This window comes from Physella acuta, unplaced genomic scaffold, assembly GCF_028476545.2.
Source record: "Physella acuta isolate Inbredline_101_S28 unplaced genomic scaffold, ASM2847654v3 ptg000502l, whole genome shotgun sequence".
In the NCBI taxonomy this organism is placed as follows: domain Eukaryota; kingdom Metazoa; phylum Mollusca; class Gastropoda; family Physidae; genus Physella; species Physella acuta.
In genome coordinates, this window is record NW_026732021.1 from 654,531 (window position 1) to 672,945 (window position 18,415).

Here is an 18,415-nt window from a genome sequence, read left to right on the forward strand (position 1 = left end):
AGGACAAGTAAATAAATGGTTTAAGTTACGGAATGTGATAGTGGTGTAGTCAAGATCTAAGGACAAGTAAAGTAATGGTCTAAGTTACGGAATGTGATAGTGGTGTAGTCAAGATCTAAGGACAAGTAAAGTAATGGTCTAAGTTACGGAATGTGATAGTGGTGTAGTCAAGATCTAAGGACAAGTAAAGTAATGGTCTAAGTTACGGAATGTGATAGTGGTGTAGTCAAGATCTAAGGACAAGTAAAGTAATGGTCTAAGTTACGGAATGTGATAGTGGTGTAGTCAAGATCTAAGGACAAGTAAAGTAATGGTCTAAGTTAGTGGTGTAGTCACGGTATAAGGGCGGGTTAGAGTTAGAATTTAAAGGAATACAAGAAACTCATGTCTGTAAGTGTTGTGTGTCGTCTTACAAATTTAAATATTTACGGCGACATCGTTCACAAGGATGTACACAATGATCTTTCGCCAAACGTAACCGATTGTTCAGGCTAAGTTTTGCCGCAAAGGGGGGGGGGGGGGTGCACAGATATGGTCTGCTGGGTACACGTAAGCGCTGGTGAAATCTATACAGCGTGGCAGGAACACGCTGGATTTCCCGGGAAAGTCAAAATTTCATGACACAAAAATACACAATGAAACCCAAGTACCCGGATGTAAAATATACCAACCAAGTCCGCATTGACAAAAATCCGATCGTAAATCTTTTTGATTTGGGTGTGTACCTTGACCTGCACCGAACCCCTGAGTGACTCACCGAACCCCTGGAAATCGATCGAACCCAGGTAAAGAACCACTGGTTTAGAGTGGGGGCCCGCCTAATGTAGCGTTGAACACACTGCAAGCAATATAGTGAGAAATGTTGCAACAAGACAAAGGTGAGTGCTTTTCTGGAAATGTCGGGATTGAGACTAGGTCTTGATTAATTTATTTTAAACAAAGGTATAGATATATGAGAGGTGGATCTAGACAATATTTTAAAACAAAAGTATAAATTCTAGATCTACGAAGGGTTGAAGTGTATCTTACTGGTCTGTTATAGATTCAAATACTAAAACAGCTCTATACAACATTATACATTTTGAACAAATATTATTGAACCAATGGGCGAGGGTTGCATTAGCCCAGAAACAGCCCACCTGACCCCCACCTGACCTTGACCTAGCCGAGATTAGACGGAAATAACAGTACACAGAGTTTGTGGTGGCGGGAGGCGACAGCTGCTAATCGTGCCATCAGACTGGTTCAATGCGAATATAAAAACCGTGTGCAAAATATCCCGACACCCACCAGTAGATTCTTTGGATTCAAATGTGACATCGCCGTGTGCAAAACTGTGGATGTATAGGAATTCAAATGGTTAAATTAAAACTGAAAAAGTGGTCAGATTTCCGTGTGCAAAAAGTAAATTTAATTTTTAAAATAACAAATGTAAAAATAGTAACCTTAATCAAAGCAAGAAAGTGTAAAATAAAAAATAACTGATAATGTTAACGTTGATTATTGTAATTATTGTTGCTATTTTTATGCTTTGGTTTTCGATGAATGTGTTAGTTTATAAGAATAAAAAATAAACCGGGAGGGATCTCCCCTAAACTTTCTCGAAAAATCTAATATAACACTACGGGTATGGTAACTCGGGATATAGACAATAGTTTTAATCCATTTTTAAATACTTAAACTTTTAAAAATAGAATTGAATCTCGTAGAAAAAAGAATTGCACACCAAGTGAACGCCAAACAAAATGTGCATAATAATGCGGGATATTATTAGTACTTTATAAATTCACATGCGTTTTTTGAGAAACCGAAAATAGCGTAAAGTACTACTTCCGGTCAACGGAAATTACTCAAAATTTGATAGAAGGCAGGGAATTATATCTTTTACTTATATGTGAAATTTCATTTTCTACGAGATTTTATTTTATTTTAAAAAGTTTAAGTATATTTAAAATCGATTAAAAATCATGTCTATATCCCGAGTTGCCATCCCCTGTTGTTTTATATAAGAATATTCGAGAAAGTTTAGGGGAGATCACCCCCGGTTTATTTTAACTTAATAACATTTTAAGAAACCCTTTTTTTCAAAACCTTTTTTTCACAAAATGTTTATTGTCGAAATATTTCAATGAATCTCGATTTAAAAACTAAATGATTGAGAAAAAATTCTAGAAAAAACACCAATCTTAAGGGGGTAGGCTCCGGAAAAAAACAGAAAAAAACTTTTTAATTAATAAGCCGTTTTTATTTATTTGTGTATGTATAAGTAATGGTATTTAAGGGAAAATATTTGCATGTATTAGGTACTATTCTGAAAATATGGTTTCCATTGAAACGACGGCCATCTTGGAAAAAACTACCTTTTGCGGAGTTCTAAAATTTCATAAAGTAACATATAAACCGCCCATATTGATCCTTCTTGTACTAACACCAATAGAGTCAGCTAGCTAGTTTTTGTAACAGAGAAACAGCTATAAATTTTTATTTTCAATTTTTTTAAGGTGAAATACCATTAAATTTAACACTTATTTCAATGGAATTTTGAAAATTAAAAAAATATTTGACCTTTTACTTAGCAATTTTTCAAATAATGTTTTTTCTTTTACCAAGCAAATGAATAGGCCTATTTACTTTTTTGTGTGGACTGAATCGACTATTTTACTATACAATAGAATGTATGTGCAGCTAAATTTGAAGTTATCACAACTGCTTTTTAATACAAGAAAGCAACAATAGATATAATTACTGATTTAGATAACTTGATTTGAATGTGAGAAGACCAATAGGCCGAAAGGTAACTTGATTTAAATGTCAACCGGCCGAAAGTTCAGAGAGTAGAACTAAGATAAAGAAACGTGACCTCAAGCTTCCAAACGGTATCTGAGGAAGAATATTTGCTGTCAAAGTTTTTAAAAAATTCCCTACAATAGAACGTCACTGGTAGCCTTGTTTTCCACGAGAGAACACACACATACAGTTCCACAGGGACACACACACACACAGCTCCACAGGGACACACACACACACACACACATACACACCACACACACACTGCAGACTATGTCAGGAAGGTATAAATGAATTGGACCGACTCAAGTTTGTCCCATCCCCTGCCACACAATGTTCCGTATCGTTACTGCCCTACTGGCTCTTCAGCTTGGACTCGCCCTGGGTAAGTTCATTTTACCTCATGTTAGTTAGTTAAATTAGGGTGTAGGATCGATGTGGCCATCCAGTAGCAGCCCTCTGGCATGATCATAATCTGAAAAAATGATATTAGATATCTTTAGCCAAGTAAAACAGAGAAGAGTTTAAAGATGAACAGAAATTAGTAATAGCAAACAAGTTTTATTTAGAGTATTAAATGCACAGCCAACAGGACCCCCAACTAACCCACAATATGTGACGTCCAGCACTAACATATGTCGTAAGTTGAGGCAATCAGTAGCTGCTCTAGTCTAGGGGCAATTGAAATATTGGTCGTCAATTGATGAAAGCATTCATTGACCACGGTAGATAAGACGCCCATTATAGTAACAGATAAATAAAATCGAGTTTTTCTGTCAACAACTATCTATCTAGCGGCTGTTACAGAAATCACCGCAATTACACATTTTTAATGGATTTTGAACTAAAATAAACAACAACAACAACAACCATAGAATTCCAAAAACCTAAATAAAGATGATAAAAAATATTTTAAAATGTAAATTAAATCTGGGTAATGTATTTCAGGGGCGTGTCCAACTGTTGTAACCAGATCCCAATGGGGAGCCCGTGCCCCCACCGGCACCACCACCTTCCACAACCCCGCCCACTACGCTTTCATTCACCACGGGGAGTCAGGCGAGTGCCATGACCGTGCCACGTGCTCAGCTGTCATCAGGAGTTACCAGAACTACCATATGGACAACAATGGTAGGTCAATGACAGAATTATGGACAACAATGGTAGGTCACTGACAGAATTATGGACAACAATGGTAGGTCAATGACAGAATTATGGACAACAATGGTAGGTCATTGACAGAATTATGGACAACAATGGTAGGTCAATGATAGAATTACCACATGGACAACAATGGTAGGTCAATGACAGAATTATGGACAACAATGGTAGGTCATTGACAGAATTATGGACAACAATGGTAGGTCACTGACAGAATTATGGACAACAATGGTAGGTCAATGACAGAATTATGGACAACAATGGTAGGTCAATGACAGAATTATGGACAACAATGGTAGGTCAATGATAGAATTACCACATGGACAACAATGGTAGGTCAATGACAGAATTATGGACAACAATGGTAGGTCAATGATAGAATTACCACATGGACAACAATGGTAGGTCAATGACAGAATTAAGGGCAACAATGGTAGGTCAATGACAGAATTATGGACAACAATGGTAGGTCAATGACAGAATTATGGACAACAATGGTAGGTCAATGACAGAATTATGGACAACAATGGTAGGTCACTGACAGAATTATGGACAACAATGGTAGGTCAATGACAGAATTATGGACAGCAATGGTAGGTCGATGACAGAATTATGGACAACAATGGTAGGTCAATGGCAGAATTACCACATGGACAACAATGGTAGGTCACTGAGAGAACTACCACATTGTTTACCAATATGACGTCTTACATTTGTAGACTGGGCTGACATTGTTGGGCTGACATTGTTTACCAACATGACGTCTTACATTTGTAGACTGGGCTGACATAGTTGGGCTGACATTGTTTACCAACATGACGTCTTACATTTGCAGGCTGGGCTGACATTGTTTACCAACATGACGTCTTACATTTGCAGGCTGGGCGGACATTGTTTACCAACATGACGTCTTACATTTGCAGGCTGGGCTGACATTGTTGGGCTGACATTGTTGGGCTGACATTGTTTACCAACATGACGTCTTACATTTGCAGGCTGGGCTGACATTGCTGGGCTGACATTGTTTACCAACATGACGTCTTACATTTGCAGGCTGGGCTGACATTGTTGGGCTGACATTGTTGGGCTGACATTGTTTACCAACATGACGTCTTACATTTGCAGGCTGGGCTGACATTGTTGGGCTGACATTGTTGGGCTGACATTGTTTACCAACATGACGTCTTACATTTGCAGGCTGGGCTGACATTGTTAACCAACATAACGTCTTACATTTGCAGGTTGTGCTGACATTGTTGGGATGACATTGTTTACCAACATGACGTCTTACATTTGCAGGCTGGGCTGACATTGTTTACCAACATGACGTCTTACATTTGCAGGCTGGGCTGACATTGTTGGGCTGACATTGTTTACCAACATGACGTCTTACATTTGCAGGCTGGGCTGACATTGTTTACCAACATGACGTCATACATTAATTGCAGGCTGGGCTGACATTGTTGGGCTGACATTGTTTACCAACATGAGGTCTTACATTTGCAGGCTGGGCTGACATTGTTTACCAATATGACGTCTTACATTTACAGGCTGGGCTGACATTGTTGGGCTGACATTGTTTACCAACATGACGTCTTACATTTGCAGGCTGGGCTGACATTGTTTACCAACATGACGTCTTACATTTGCAGGCTGGGCTGACATTGTTTACCAACATGACGTCTTACATTTGCAGGCTGGGCTGACATTGTTGGGCTGACATTGTTTACCAATATGACGTCTTACATTTGCAGGTTGGGCTGACATTGTTGGGCTGACATTGTTTACCAACATGACGTCTTACATTTGCAGGCTGGGCTGACATTGTTTACCAACATGACGTCTTACATTTGCAGGCTGGGCTGACATTGTTGGGCTGACATTGTTTACCAACATGAGTCTTACATTTGCAGGCTGGGCTGACATTGTTTACCAATATGACGTCTTACATTTGCAGGCTGGGCTGACATTGTTTACCAATATGACGTCTTACATTTGCAGGCTGGGCTGACATTGTTTACCAACATGACGTCTTACATTTGCAGGCTGGGCTGACATTGTTTACCAACATGACGTCTTACATTTGCAGGCTGGGCTGACATTGTTGGGCTGACATTGTTTACCAATATGACGTCTTACATTTGCAGGTTGGGCTGACATTGTTGGGCTGACATTGTTTACCAACATGACGTCTTACATTTGCAGGCTGGGCTGACATTGTTTACCAACATGACGTCTTACATTTGCAGGCTGGGCTGACATTATTGGGCTGACATTGTTTACCAACATGACGTCTTACATTTGCAGGCTGGGCAGACATTGTTTACCAATATGACGTCTTACATTTGCAGGCTGGGCTGACATTGGCTACAGTTTTCTGATTGGTGGGGACGGCGCTGTCTATGAGGGGCGTGGCTGGGATAAGGTCGGGGCCCACACCCAAAACTACAACAGTGTGGGATACGGTAAGTTCAACTACAGCTGTATAGTCTACAGCCGGCGAGTAGTCACATAGTATCTCCACAGCTACAGGTGCTGAAGTCGGCAGGAAGTTGGCGAATAGCGACATAGGAAGTGGGCGAATAGCGACATAGAAAGTGGTCGAGTAGCGACATAGGAAATGGACGAGTAGCGACTTGGCAAGTGGGCGAGTAGCGACATAGAAAGTGGTCGAGTAGCGATATAGAAAGTGGGCGAATAGCGATATAGCATGGGTTACATTTTTGTGAACTGGGTATTTGCGCAACCAGTCTGGCCAGTCCAATAGCCAAACGATGCTAGGTACTTATCATAGCTGGGACTTCCTAGAGACTCTAACCCAACATTGAATATTAGAAACATTTTCTCCGTGTTTAAAAATATAGAGATCAGTTGTGTGAAAGTCTCGAGTTCAACTCTGGGTTCAAGTCCGTAGAATTACTCTGAGTCCACCCAGCTCTGATGGGACCTAACTCACATTAGGGAAAAGATAGGTGGCTGGGCATAGTGCTGACCTCACTATCCCTTCATATGCCTAGTTCTTTGAAACAGATGAACTCTACTTTTTCTGCCCATGTGTCTTGCGAACGAACGGTTTTAGATGATAGAACATCTTTAAACATTAGAACATTGTATTGGTCACACAGATGTTACAGCTGTTTATTTGACCCTCAGGGTTCTGTTTTGTCGGCAACTTTATGAACAAGCTCCCAACAGCCGCAGCCCTTCAGGCCGCTAAGGACATCATTGGATGCGGCGTCACTCTGGGCAAGATCCAGTCCGCCTACGTCCTGAGGGGCCACAGGGATATGGGTAGCACTGATTGTCCCGGCACCACACTCTACAACCAAATCAAGACCTGGCCACATTATTAAATATTTGAAAAAACAACATTTGGTGTTTGCTAATCAATTCTGAAAACTAATTTTAGTTCATATAATATGCATCGATAAAAATTGAAAATTTTTTTTTTGAAAGTTTAACATGCACCATAGCCCTCGAGTTCAACATTCCAGCGAAAAGGTAAACATTATCAACACGTATATACTTTCTATGTTGCACATAGTGAAAAAGTTTTGACTTTTGACAGACAGTGCAGCGAGTTTACGATAAACAAAAATACTGTTTCTACACTGATTAAACACGGGCCAAACATTTTCCATAAGCTTTAACACGCTTAACTACAGCCGTACCAAGCAACATATTTCTAATGTCTGACCATCACCAGTTCCCTTCCCGACTGACCATCACCAGTTCACTCCTAGACTGACCACCACAAGGCAACTTCTATACTGACCATCGCTAGTTCATCCATACAGTGACCATCAGTAGTTCCCTTCCAGACTATTGTCAGTATCGTCATAAAAATATTATAAACGAACTGCTAAAGACAAGATAAAGAAACTGAAAAATCTCTGAATAGACACCAGCTCAAAAATTCAACCATTTCACGTCTAGTCAAAAGAAATAAATTAAAAAAAAAAAAACAACACCAAAAACACGCTAAAAACCAACAAAAAACATAGTCAACGGAAGTGAAGAGATTTAAAAACAAGTCGTGATAAGGCAAGCAGACGATAGATTTTAAAGGCTAAACAAACGACATATCGCAGACAGACGGGATGTTAAGAACAAAACAAACATAAAATGCACCGATAATAAAAGAATTAAAAAATAAAACTTTCTTTCTTTCAAATATTTCAAATAAAAATTAATACACACTTGTTAGAAGTGTTGAAAGTAGTCGGTAAATCTAAAAAATATCTGGTGACCTTGCTTTTCCGAACGGAAGCAATGGTCAAGCCTCCTAAACAATTCCAAACTGTGAAAAGTGTTAAACTAGTAATTACAATTAGATTTTACTCAAACTAGTCATTGCAATTACATTTTACTTTCATAAACATTTTTTGTTTATCGGACGGTTCATTATTTATAGAACAAATTTAAAACGCTGATGAATAGAAAAAAGTAATCCATTTATCTGAGAAAAAACGGACACATTGTTTATTCACCTTGCTGTCAGCTCAAACAGCGTTGGTTTTCGGTAAGTAGATCTCACCAATCTTTCTGCTTATACCGATCTTCAACTATAAGCAACAAGCTACGTCTTTAAACAATATAGTTTCTTTCAGGCATTTCTCCTGGGTTATTGAAACAGACGAACTCTACTTCATCTGCTCTATGTCTTGGGCACTAACGGAATAAGATGATGGATTAAATAAATTTGTTTATAAACGATGGACACTGCTTTATCGCAGTTAATTAATTGAACCATTTTTTCCCTTCAGAATTACAGTGTCACTAGCGTAGCTGCACTTAAAGCTAGTAAAGCTGGAACAGTGGACAATAGCTCATGGAGTAGATGCAGTATCGAATAATTATGCTAGCAATACTTTTAAGGATTAATGGGTTAATCTTCTCAGTCTTGAAAAACATGGACACAATCTTCTGCCAACAGCCGTCTGCTCGGCCATCGTCACAAGTGACCAGTGGGGAGCCCGACTGTCCCACGTGACCAGTAGGGAGCCCGACCGTCCACTAACTCGTCATACGTGACGTCACCTGTCCACTACGTGCTCATTCACCATGGTAACGGAGGAATGTTTGGACCGGGCGTCCTGCTCTTCAGTGGTCAGACGATACCAGAGTATCGATATAGACCATTGATATGATTACTTGATTTACTGCTTAATAAAGTAGCGAGTATCGTTGTTGCCTTACAGGGAGCTATGATTACCACTCTAATACAATAATTGGCCACTTTGTCGCCGTGTAATAGCTGGTTAGTTGATCTTGTAATCTAAGTATCGTTCGAACCAGTCAACAGCAGCTTTCTCAACACGTAAGCTATAACTCTTGTCAAATACTTGTACCGAACCAGAAAGTCCAACAACTCCAAATCTTTTTACAGACGTAGAAATTAGTTGGATTGCATTAGCAATACCCCATAAAGGCATTATTATACTGAGGTATTAAAACATGGAGTTACTACTGGGATGTTGAAACATGAAGTCACTACTAAAGTATGGAGACATGGAGTCACTACTAAGGTATTATATATGGCGTCACTACTGATGTATTAAAATATGGATTCAGAGGCGTAGCGACCCTTCCCGGCGCCCGGGGACAAACTTTTCGATTTGCACCCCCCCTCGAGATTTTGATTTGCACCCCCTCAAACTTTCGATGTGCACACCCCCCCCCCCCCCCCCTCGAGATTTTGATTTGCACCCCCCCCCCTCAAACTTTCAATTTGCACGCCCCTCAACCTTTCAATTTATTTTTCCAAACCATTTTGGCGCCCCCTAAGCTCGGCGCCCGGGGACATATGTCATATGTCCCCCCCCCCCCGCCCCCCCCTCGCTACGCTACTGTATGGAGTCACTACTGATGTTTTGTAAATATGGAGTCAAATATATGTGTGTGAGTTTGGGGGCTGGGATGTGATGGGTGTGACATTGTTTTATGTCATTTATGCCATTTGAGATGTTGAGACATATATGTAATCTACAGGTTAGACAACTATTTACATCAAATGACGGTTGAATTATATATTTATATATTATTTCAATTTAATTTTTTCCAATCTAAACCGAGGGGAGTGAGGTGGTAGTGCTTTCTCCCCCCCCCCCCCTTCCCTGCAGAAAGACTCATTGGACTTGTTTTAGGAAATGTAAAAACGTGACGAATGATTTTAACTGATGTTGTGTACGACTTGTTTTGTCCTATCATTGGCGCCTGTGTCCTATGTGGCTATGTTTAGAGCGGCTATCAGACTTTCAGACTTCAAAGATTAAAACTCCAGAACACGTTACATATCGGTGCACTTTATCTTTTGGAACGAATTATAGTTTGAAACATGGGTCATCGTATTACTTGTTCACAAACTGCTTTCATAGCTAGCAATACATTCGTTTACTATGCAATAAAGTGGGAGAATTAGCTCCATTCGACTTCAATTAAATGTGGTAACATCTATCACCAAATTACGCCCAAGATTAATAATTAAAGGGGCCTTTTAAAGTTGTTGCTCTAAAAGTATCACCAGCTGACGTCAAACATTGGATGGGCTTTGTCCTTTCAGTGCGCTAATTGTTTTTTAAAAGATAAAAAAGAAAATCTGGATTATATTTTTTTAATGAAAACATGTCTGATAGTGTTGCGTTGTATGTGAGTGTGTGTATATGTGTATGTGTGAGTGTGTGTATATGTGTGTGAGTGGGTGTGAGTGTGTGTGTATATATGTGTGAGTGTGTGTGTGTGTGTGAGTGAGTGCGTGTTTTGTCACACCAAGAAACATAAAATGTTTCTAGAGCTAAACTTGTGAGAAGGTTAATTAGTGCGATTTTGTAAAATGAATGAATGTTGTGCCAGCCAAAAGTGCACGGTATCCCAGAAGTAGGTCGAGCAACATTCACTGTACAAGTCAACAAACACACGTATAAACACACTTCTGTTATAACAGTTATATAAGGTGTGAGTAATGATAACTGGGAAGTGGGGGAGAAAGGTGGAAAGTGTGAGGGATGTGTGGGATGTGTGGGATGACTACAGGTGGGGGGGAGGGGCAGTGGGTCACATGGCATGTTTACCTGGAAGTGCCACCGTCACGAAAACCAGACACATTTTTTTTAATCGGTGGGTCACGTGATGTGTATAAAAGAATCTTCCAGCAGGTCAGCGCCACCACTTGAATATTTGAGTCGAGTTTTGATCATGTCGTCTGCTCTTGTGTTTGCCTTCGTCTGTCTGCAAGTCAGTCTGGTCTTTGGTGAGTTGGTGGATAGTTTTAAACTACTCATACAGTCACACTACTTTCATAACAAATTATTCCTTATCTGACGGCTTCATTATTTATAGAACAAACCAGCACACAAAAAATTCATGGTTTTCACATGAACATCCACAATGTATAACTAAAAGATCCACAATATTAACATTTTCAGTGCTATATTTAACAGAAAGTCGCTTCTAATTCGAGAAGATAATTCAAATAAAATGTCACTCAAATGTGTTTATTGTTCTGTTTAACCAGGTGCTTGTCCTCATATTATTAAAAGGGCGGACTGGGGCGCCAGAGCCCCCCATGGCGTCACCCACCTTGCCGGCCCCGTCCATTACTCCTTCATCCACCATTCGGCTGGCGCCGAGTGTCACGACAGAGCAACATGCCAGGCTCAAGTGAAAAGTTTCCAGAACTATCACATGGACACACACGGTCAGTACACGGCTTTACTCGACAGTACTCGGCTTTACTCGCCAGTACTCGGCTTTACTCGTCAGTACTCGGCTTTACTCGTCAGTACTCGGCTTTACTCGTCAGTACTCGGCTTTACCAGCACAACTTGGTCAGTTCTAGCACTCTAGGAATCCAACTAAATAGTAAAGTAAGATTCCACTTCTCTAATCTTGGCCACCTGTAAAGAAAGATTCCACTTCTCTAACCTTGGCCATCAGTAAAGTAAGATTCTACTTCTCTAATCTTGGCCTTCGGAAAAGTAAAATTCCACTGCCCTATTTAGTGCTACCATCCTCTGTAAACATCCAACAATTTCCTCTCAGGTTGGTCTGACATCGGCTACACCTTTGTGATTGGAGGCGACGGTTCCATCTTTGAAGGTCGAGGATGGAATGTTGTTGGCGCTCACACACTCAACTACAACAGTGTTGGATACGGTGAGTTCTCGCTCTTTGGACCATTTTATTTTGTACTTTTTTAGTGAGAGTTCGTAAAAATATTATTTGATGGGTTGCTTCAGCAATAACTAGAATCTCCACAATAACCTAAATTTAAAAAATATATCTGAAAATTAATGCGTAATAATATATTATTAATAATTTTTATTTGGAACTATTAATTTAAAAAAATTGAAGTGTATGGCTATGTTTGTATAGAAAATTTCGGACGATGTTTAAACAAAAAGTATAACATTGTATAAATATATAAAACCATGTTTGTATGGGCTGTTGCAGGCTACTGTTTTATCGGCACCTTCACGAGTCACGTGCCCACGGCCGCTGCCCAGAAGGCCGTCAAGGACCTGATCGCCTGTGGTGTGGAGCTGGGCAAGATCCAGGCCAACTATGTCCTGAGAGGACACAGGGACATGGGCAGCACCGAATGTCCTGGTACAGCATTCTACAACCTCATCAAGACCTGGCCACATTACTAATTAACCTAATTAAATATCTCGCAGATTTCGCCCTAATCGATTATGTTTCCGTTTCAAAGGAAATAAAAACGTCGTTTTATTTTTGTGTTTTATTATAAAACTTACACGATCATTTATTCAATAAACCATTACACTCTTCTAGTTTTAGAGGACAAAAAATATTGTTTCGAATTCTCTGGCGGTTGTTTCAAAGATGGCAGTTTACTAATGTATTATGAAAGCGTATGTAAAAGTGTGTATTATGTAAATATTTTGTTCTGTTCGTTATTATGTAAATATTTTGTTCTGTTCGTTATTGTGTAAATATTTTGTTCTGTTCGTTACCTGGTTAAAGTTTTGAAAACAACCAAGTCGATCTGCCAGGACATGTTACATATCTGTACGTTATCTTTTGGAACGAATTCTAGTTTTAAGCAAAGCGAATTGTTTTAAAAAAAAATTAGTATACTGCTAAATAGTTTACAGCTTAAAATAATTTTAAAATCAAATTTGTTTTTAGTACGTAGCTAGCCTGGTGAACTTAAACAAAAAGTTTAATTGGCCTTCGTTGTTTACTTTTTACAAGCTACTTCAAGATGAAAAGATCAATATTTTGCAGCCATGATCCAAGAAATGATAGCTTTAACAGGTTGTTTTAAAATATCACCAACTTGCGACACATTTAAAAATATTATCCTTTTACTATGCGTGTTGTTGTGAGTCCAACATCTTGTCATTAAAAATCAATACAACAAAAGTTGTATTGATGAGCAAAAGTTACTAAAGTCCAGAAAGTCACGAAATTGTGCATCATCACTTCAACAATCATCATTTCAACCATCATCATTTCAACTATCATCATCTCAGCCCTATAAAGAAAGCGTTTCTTGTAGTCAGAGACCTTAAGTCAAAGTATTATTATCGACAACAAAACTTTCTTTAATATAAGATTTGAAATAGTCTATAACTCAAACGCTATAAGTGTCTTAAATGTGAGTAAAAATAATTGTATTCACTATACGCATCAACAAACAAACACGCACGCACACATACACACACACGTACAACGTTGTCTCAACAATGTTTTTTAAAATATTACACACATGTGAGATTGGGGTGGTGGGTGGTAATGACGTAAAAATATGAAATACATGTCTTACATGTGAGGTGGGGGGTAGGGCAGTAACATGGGTGTGGGCTACGGCATAGGAGAAGTGACGAAATTTGTAGAAAGATGTGTTGTATATGTGAGGTAGGGGGCAGTAACATGAGGGTGGGGTACTTGGTAGAATAGAAGTGACGAATGCTGTAGAAAGACGTGTTGTAGAGAGGAGACGAATGTTATATAAAGACGTGTTGTACATGTCGGCTAGGTGGAACCGTCCCAAACTCCAGAAATCAGCAAGGTCACGTGACGAGTATAAAATAATCTCCCAGCAGGTCAGCGCCACCACTTGAATGTTTTGATCATGTCGTCTGCTCTGGTGTTCGCCTTCGTCTGTCTGCAAGTCAGTCTCGTTTTTGGTGAGTTGTTGGGTGTAATTATGTAAGTATCTAAATAGAACATGAGAAACTAACACTGTAATCAGGATCTAGACCCACAATGTATAGCAATATGAAGGAAAATTTAATGTTAGTTCTAACTAGTTTATTGAATTATTAATAGAGTTAAAATGTCGTTATCCAATTTTTAAATACAGGTGCTTGTCCTCACATCATCAAAAGGGCGGACTGGGGCGCCAGAGCCCCCCGTAGCGTCACCCACCTTGCCGGCCCCGTCCACTACTCCTTCATCCACCATTCCGCTGGTCCTGACTGTCATGACAGAGCGACATGCCAGGCGCAAGTGAAAATATTCCAGAACTACCACATGGACACCCACGGTCAGTACTCACGGGCAATATAACACATGATACATGGTCAGTTCTAGCCCTCTAATACATGATCATTTCTAGACTTCTGATATATTTTTAATTAGAGATAACGCGACTTACACACTCTATTCTATTTAAAACATTAAATTATACAATTTTGAAATCAAAAACATCACTCTAGCCCGATTGCACTGAAATAGCCCCCCCCCCCCATTAAGTTATATATGAATATACGAGAAAGTTTAGAGATCACTCCCGCTTAACGCTCTATTTAGAAGTATGACCTAGTTAAAATGTTATTATTTAAATGTAAACAAAGTCGACGCTATATTTGTTGGACCACAGTTGTTGGGGCGCGGGTTTCGTCCACACTTTCACCCAGACGCCCTCTGGGGGCGGTATGAAAGCATTGAGTGTACGTTAATCACTCTCCGCAATATTGAGGTAGAGCAAACCACAGCAACCGCCCAGGTGTAAGGGGCCGTACCAGGGCGCTCTGGGGAGCCACCGTTTACACTGTCCCCATGGGTGCGGGTGCGTCACCTAGTTTTGTCATCGAATGTCGTGTGCCACAGAGGGGCGCTCTTTAAAACGGGTATAAGCGCCATAGTGCTTTATTTTCACATTCAGAGACAAGCCTGTGTAGACATCCAACAATTTCCTCTCAGGTTGGTCTGACATCGGCTACACCTTTGTGATTGGAGGCGACGGTTCCATCTTTGAAGGTCGAGGCTGGAATGTTGTTGGCGCTCACACACTCAACTACAACAGTGTTGGATACGGTCAGTTCTCGCTCTTTGGACCATTTTATTTTGTACCGAATTTTATTTGAGCTCATTTAAAAATAATTATACAATGAGTAATTTCCGATTTTTGCAGTCCGGTTAGTTTTGATGGGTAGTGCTTATTGTGGCCAATGATAAAAGAAATACGCAAGGTGCTTATATCCTCTCACAGGTTGTCAAGAAGAGGAAATACCGGAGGTTAAAAAAGTACCTATATAATATGTAAAAGCTACAAAAGATGCTTATTTAATAATCAGTTACATTTTTAAATAATTGATTAGATTAATACGCTTTCAGATGCTGTGACTTCACACTTTTGCATTTTACATTTTTACATAACTTTAATCACACTCAAATGCCAATCATGTTAGCGCTCTTCCTATCGGACCTTTTAAAAATAGCACTATATGTCGTAAAACAAACATCAGCTCACAATTTCTAAATATATGTATGTATACAGAAGCTCATACGGATCACCGTTGAAAGAAAATACGCACGTTGTATAATTCTTCACCCTAAGACAGTTTAAGCATTTGCGTTTTTATTTATATCATTGCGAGCTCTATTTTTAGCCATTCTTTATTTAAAAACTTGAAACACAACTATCAACATGCGAAATAAAATTCTAACATATATGAATTGATAAGATTATGTTTGTACCCTTCCTTATCCAGTTCTCTGAATATAATAACTCTAAAATTAATGGGAACTCTATGAAGACAGAGACGGATATGTCTTAAAATGGCGTGCATGAAATGTGTTTTCAAATACATTTTTAATGTTTGTAAAAGAAAGTTAATGGCATGGAATAACGGTTTACGACAATGTCTCTGGAAAAGTGTATGACCATGTTTGTGTTGGCTGTTGCAGGTTTCTGTTTTGTGGGCACCTTCACGAGTCACGTGCCCACGGCCGCTGCCCAGAAGGCCGTCAAGGACCTGATCGCCTGTGGTGTGGAGCTGGGCAAGATCCAGGCCAACTATGTCCTGAGAGGACACAGGGACATGGGCAGTACAGCATGTCCTGGTACAGCATTCTACAACCTCATCAAGACCTGGCCACACTACTAATTACTCTAATTAAATATCTCGCAGATTTTAGTACCTCATCAAGACCTGGCCACACTACTAATTAGTCTAATTAAATATCTCGCAGATTTTAATATCTCATCAAGACATGGCCACACTATTAATTAATCTAATTAAATATTTCGGAGATATCGCCCTAATTTATAAGGAAATAAAAGTATCATTACATTTTCGTCTTTTTACTTTCTCGTAGACGAGGTATAGAAGAAGTATTGTAATCGTGCAAAAAAATCGAAACCGAGATTTTTCACAAATCTCGACGTTTTCCTTAAGTCGGAAAAACATAATTTTGCAATTTTGCACGTATGTCTTTGTGTGTATGTATGTGTTTATGTCTGTGAACACGATAACTTCCGTACCGTTACAGATAGGTTGATGAAATTACATATATAAGTATTATATCAAATTTGTAGTTCTGTCTCAACTTATCAGCGATTTCCAGTAAACGAAAGTGGAGCTTATTCTATTGTTGGTTGTTCAAAGGCCTATAACTTGAGTACTGTTTCAGATAGATGAACGAAATTTCACATATAGGTAAAAAATCTAATTTTCAGCCTTCAGTCAAATTTTGAGAAATTTCCGTAGACCGGAAGTGGTACTTTATGCTATTTCCGATTTCTAAAAAAGAACGCATTTGAATTTATAAAGTACTAGTATTTCGCACTATTATACACATATTGTTTGCCGTTCACTTGGTACGCAATTCTTTTTTCTACGAGATTCTATTCTATTTTAAAAAGTTAAAGTATTTAAAATTATCATTAAATTTAAAAAAAAAACCCACGTTTTCTGATTGAACTAAAAAGTAGAAAATAAAAGTAAAAGAAAATCACGGCGCCCCACGTTTTTCATTTTTTGTCATAATGCGCACGCAGTTTGCGATTGCTTATAGTAGAGTGATCGCTTGCATTATTGTGATGTATAGCATTTATTTTCTACTTTTCAGTTCAATCAGAAAATGTGGGTTTTTTTTTTTAAATTTTTAATGATAATTATTTTCTACTTTTAGTCTTTGTATGTTTGTTTGCATTCAAATCTTGCTATCGATTTTATCTTCTCGCATTCACTTTTTTTTTGGCAAACGAAGACAAACACTCACAAAGGACGAACACAAAGATAAAAGGGACTTATACCAGGCATGACACGCTTATTATTCAGGATCAGCTGGAGGTTCTTGTTGACGCATTCTTTCCATCTCATGTAGACATTCCTCATTGCAGGGTTTTTTACTGTTAGCTTGCTGCAATCCAATTCCACAATGCGTACGCCTTCGAGTGATCGTACTCGACTTGGCGCAACATACGCATGGCCCGTTTCAAAAAGCGTTGGTCCTAAATGGACAACTGCGTGATCAACTGTGCAGCCTTGCATTTTATGCACTGTGCATGCCCAGCATAGAATTATGGGCAGTTGTCTTCGCTCGACTTTTCCATAATTCAGTTTTCCATCAAATTCTACGCATCTCGGCTCAATCCGATGGATTCCATCTGGCCCAAAGTCAATGCTTAAGTCGGGAATGTCTTTATCAGTCAGATTTGCATAGGTTTGTACACAAACACCGCGTGACCATTACTCAGCCAATCGCGTGCTCGCTCCTTCATGTTTCATTTGTTTTTCAGTAAGCCAGAAGAGGGAAAGTACCGGACCTTGTTTTTATCAAATTACAATTACTAGGTTATGTCCCTTTTTTGCACAAATCAAGTCAAAAAATGATCAATAAAATTTTTCCATGGATCAATTTAGTAATAATAATAATTGAATATTGTATTGTCATCGGAAACAAAGCTTTCCTGAAAATTTCAGCGCGTTAGCTAACTGGGAAGTGCCCGAAATTTCGATCTCAAGATTTGATGGAAAGACAAACAGACGCGAAAGCAAGTTAAAGAAAACGTGGGAAAAAATGATTTAAATCATATCTATATCCCAAGTTGCCTTCCCACGTAGTGTTATATAAGAACATTTGAGAAAGTTTAGGGGAGATCACTCCCGCTTTATTTTTTCAATTCTTTAAATATGTATACAATAAAGTTCTTGTCTAAAAACAATTGCGCACCAAATGAACACGAACAATGTGCGTATAATTGCGCGGA

At 39.1% G+C, this 18,415-nt stretch overlaps 2 protein-coding genes across 2 annotated transcripts; both read left to right on the forward strand.

Annotated features, from left to right (window-relative positions):
* Window positions 1-3,019: 3,019 nt before the first annotated feature.
* Window positions 3,020-12,678, forward strand: LOC131944662 (peptidoglycan recognition protein 3). The gene is made up of 8 exons (XM_059305432.1): window positions 3,020-3,172; window positions 3,736-3,918; window positions 6,300-6,413; window positions 7,102-7,295; window positions 11,080-11,197; window positions 11,462-11,644; window positions 11,989-12,102; window positions 12,400-12,678. The coding sequence occupies exons 1-8, from the start codon at window positions 3,121-3,123 to the stop codon at window positions 12,597-12,599; spliced, it is 1,158 nt and encodes a 385-aa protein (XP_059161415.1). The 5' UTR covers window positions 3,020-3,120; the 3' UTR covers window positions 12,600-12,678.
* A 1,296-nt stretch (window positions 12,679-13,974) lies between these two features.
* On the forward strand, window positions 13,975-16,493 carry LOC131944667 (peptidoglycan-recognition protein SC2). Its single transcript, XM_059305439.1, has 4 exons — window positions 13,975-14,102; window positions 14,279-14,461; window positions 15,121-15,234; window positions 16,108-16,493. Exons 1-4 carry the CDS (start codon window positions 14,048-14,050, stop codon window positions 16,305-16,307), a joined length of 552 nt encoding a protein of 183 aa, XP_059161422.1. The 5' UTR covers window positions 13,975-14,047; the 3' UTR covers window positions 16,308-16,493.
* Window positions 16,494-18,415: the final 1,922 nt, after the last annotated feature.

Excerpts from the sequence above, each read along its gene's own strand:
- LOC131944662 (XM_059305432.1), top strand. The coding sequence starts at position 3,121 with ATGTTCCGTATCGTTACTGCCCTACTGGCTCTTCAGCTTGGACTCGCC. Across the intron at positions 7,296-11,079 it reads AAATCAAGACCTGGCCACAT|TGTATAAAAGAATCTTCCAG; the intron begins TATTAAATATTT and ends GGTCACGTGATG. Across the intron at positions 11,645-11,988 it reads CTATCACATGGACACACACG|GTTGGTCTGACATCGGCTAC; the intron begins GTCAGTACACGG and ends ATTTCCTCTCAG.
- LOC131944667 (XM_059305439.1), top strand. The coding sequence starts at position 14,048 with ATGTCGTCTGCTCTGGTGTTCGCCTTCGTCTGTCTGCAAGTCAGTCTC. Across the intron at positions 14,103-14,278 it reads GCAAGTCAGTCTCGTTTTTG|GTGCTTGTCCTCACATCATC; the intron begins GTGAGTTGTTGG and ends TTTTAAATACAG. Across the intron at positions 14,462-15,120 it reads CTACCACATGGACACCCACG|GTTGGTCTGACATCGGCTAC; the intron begins GTCAGTACTCAC and ends ATTTCCTCTCAG.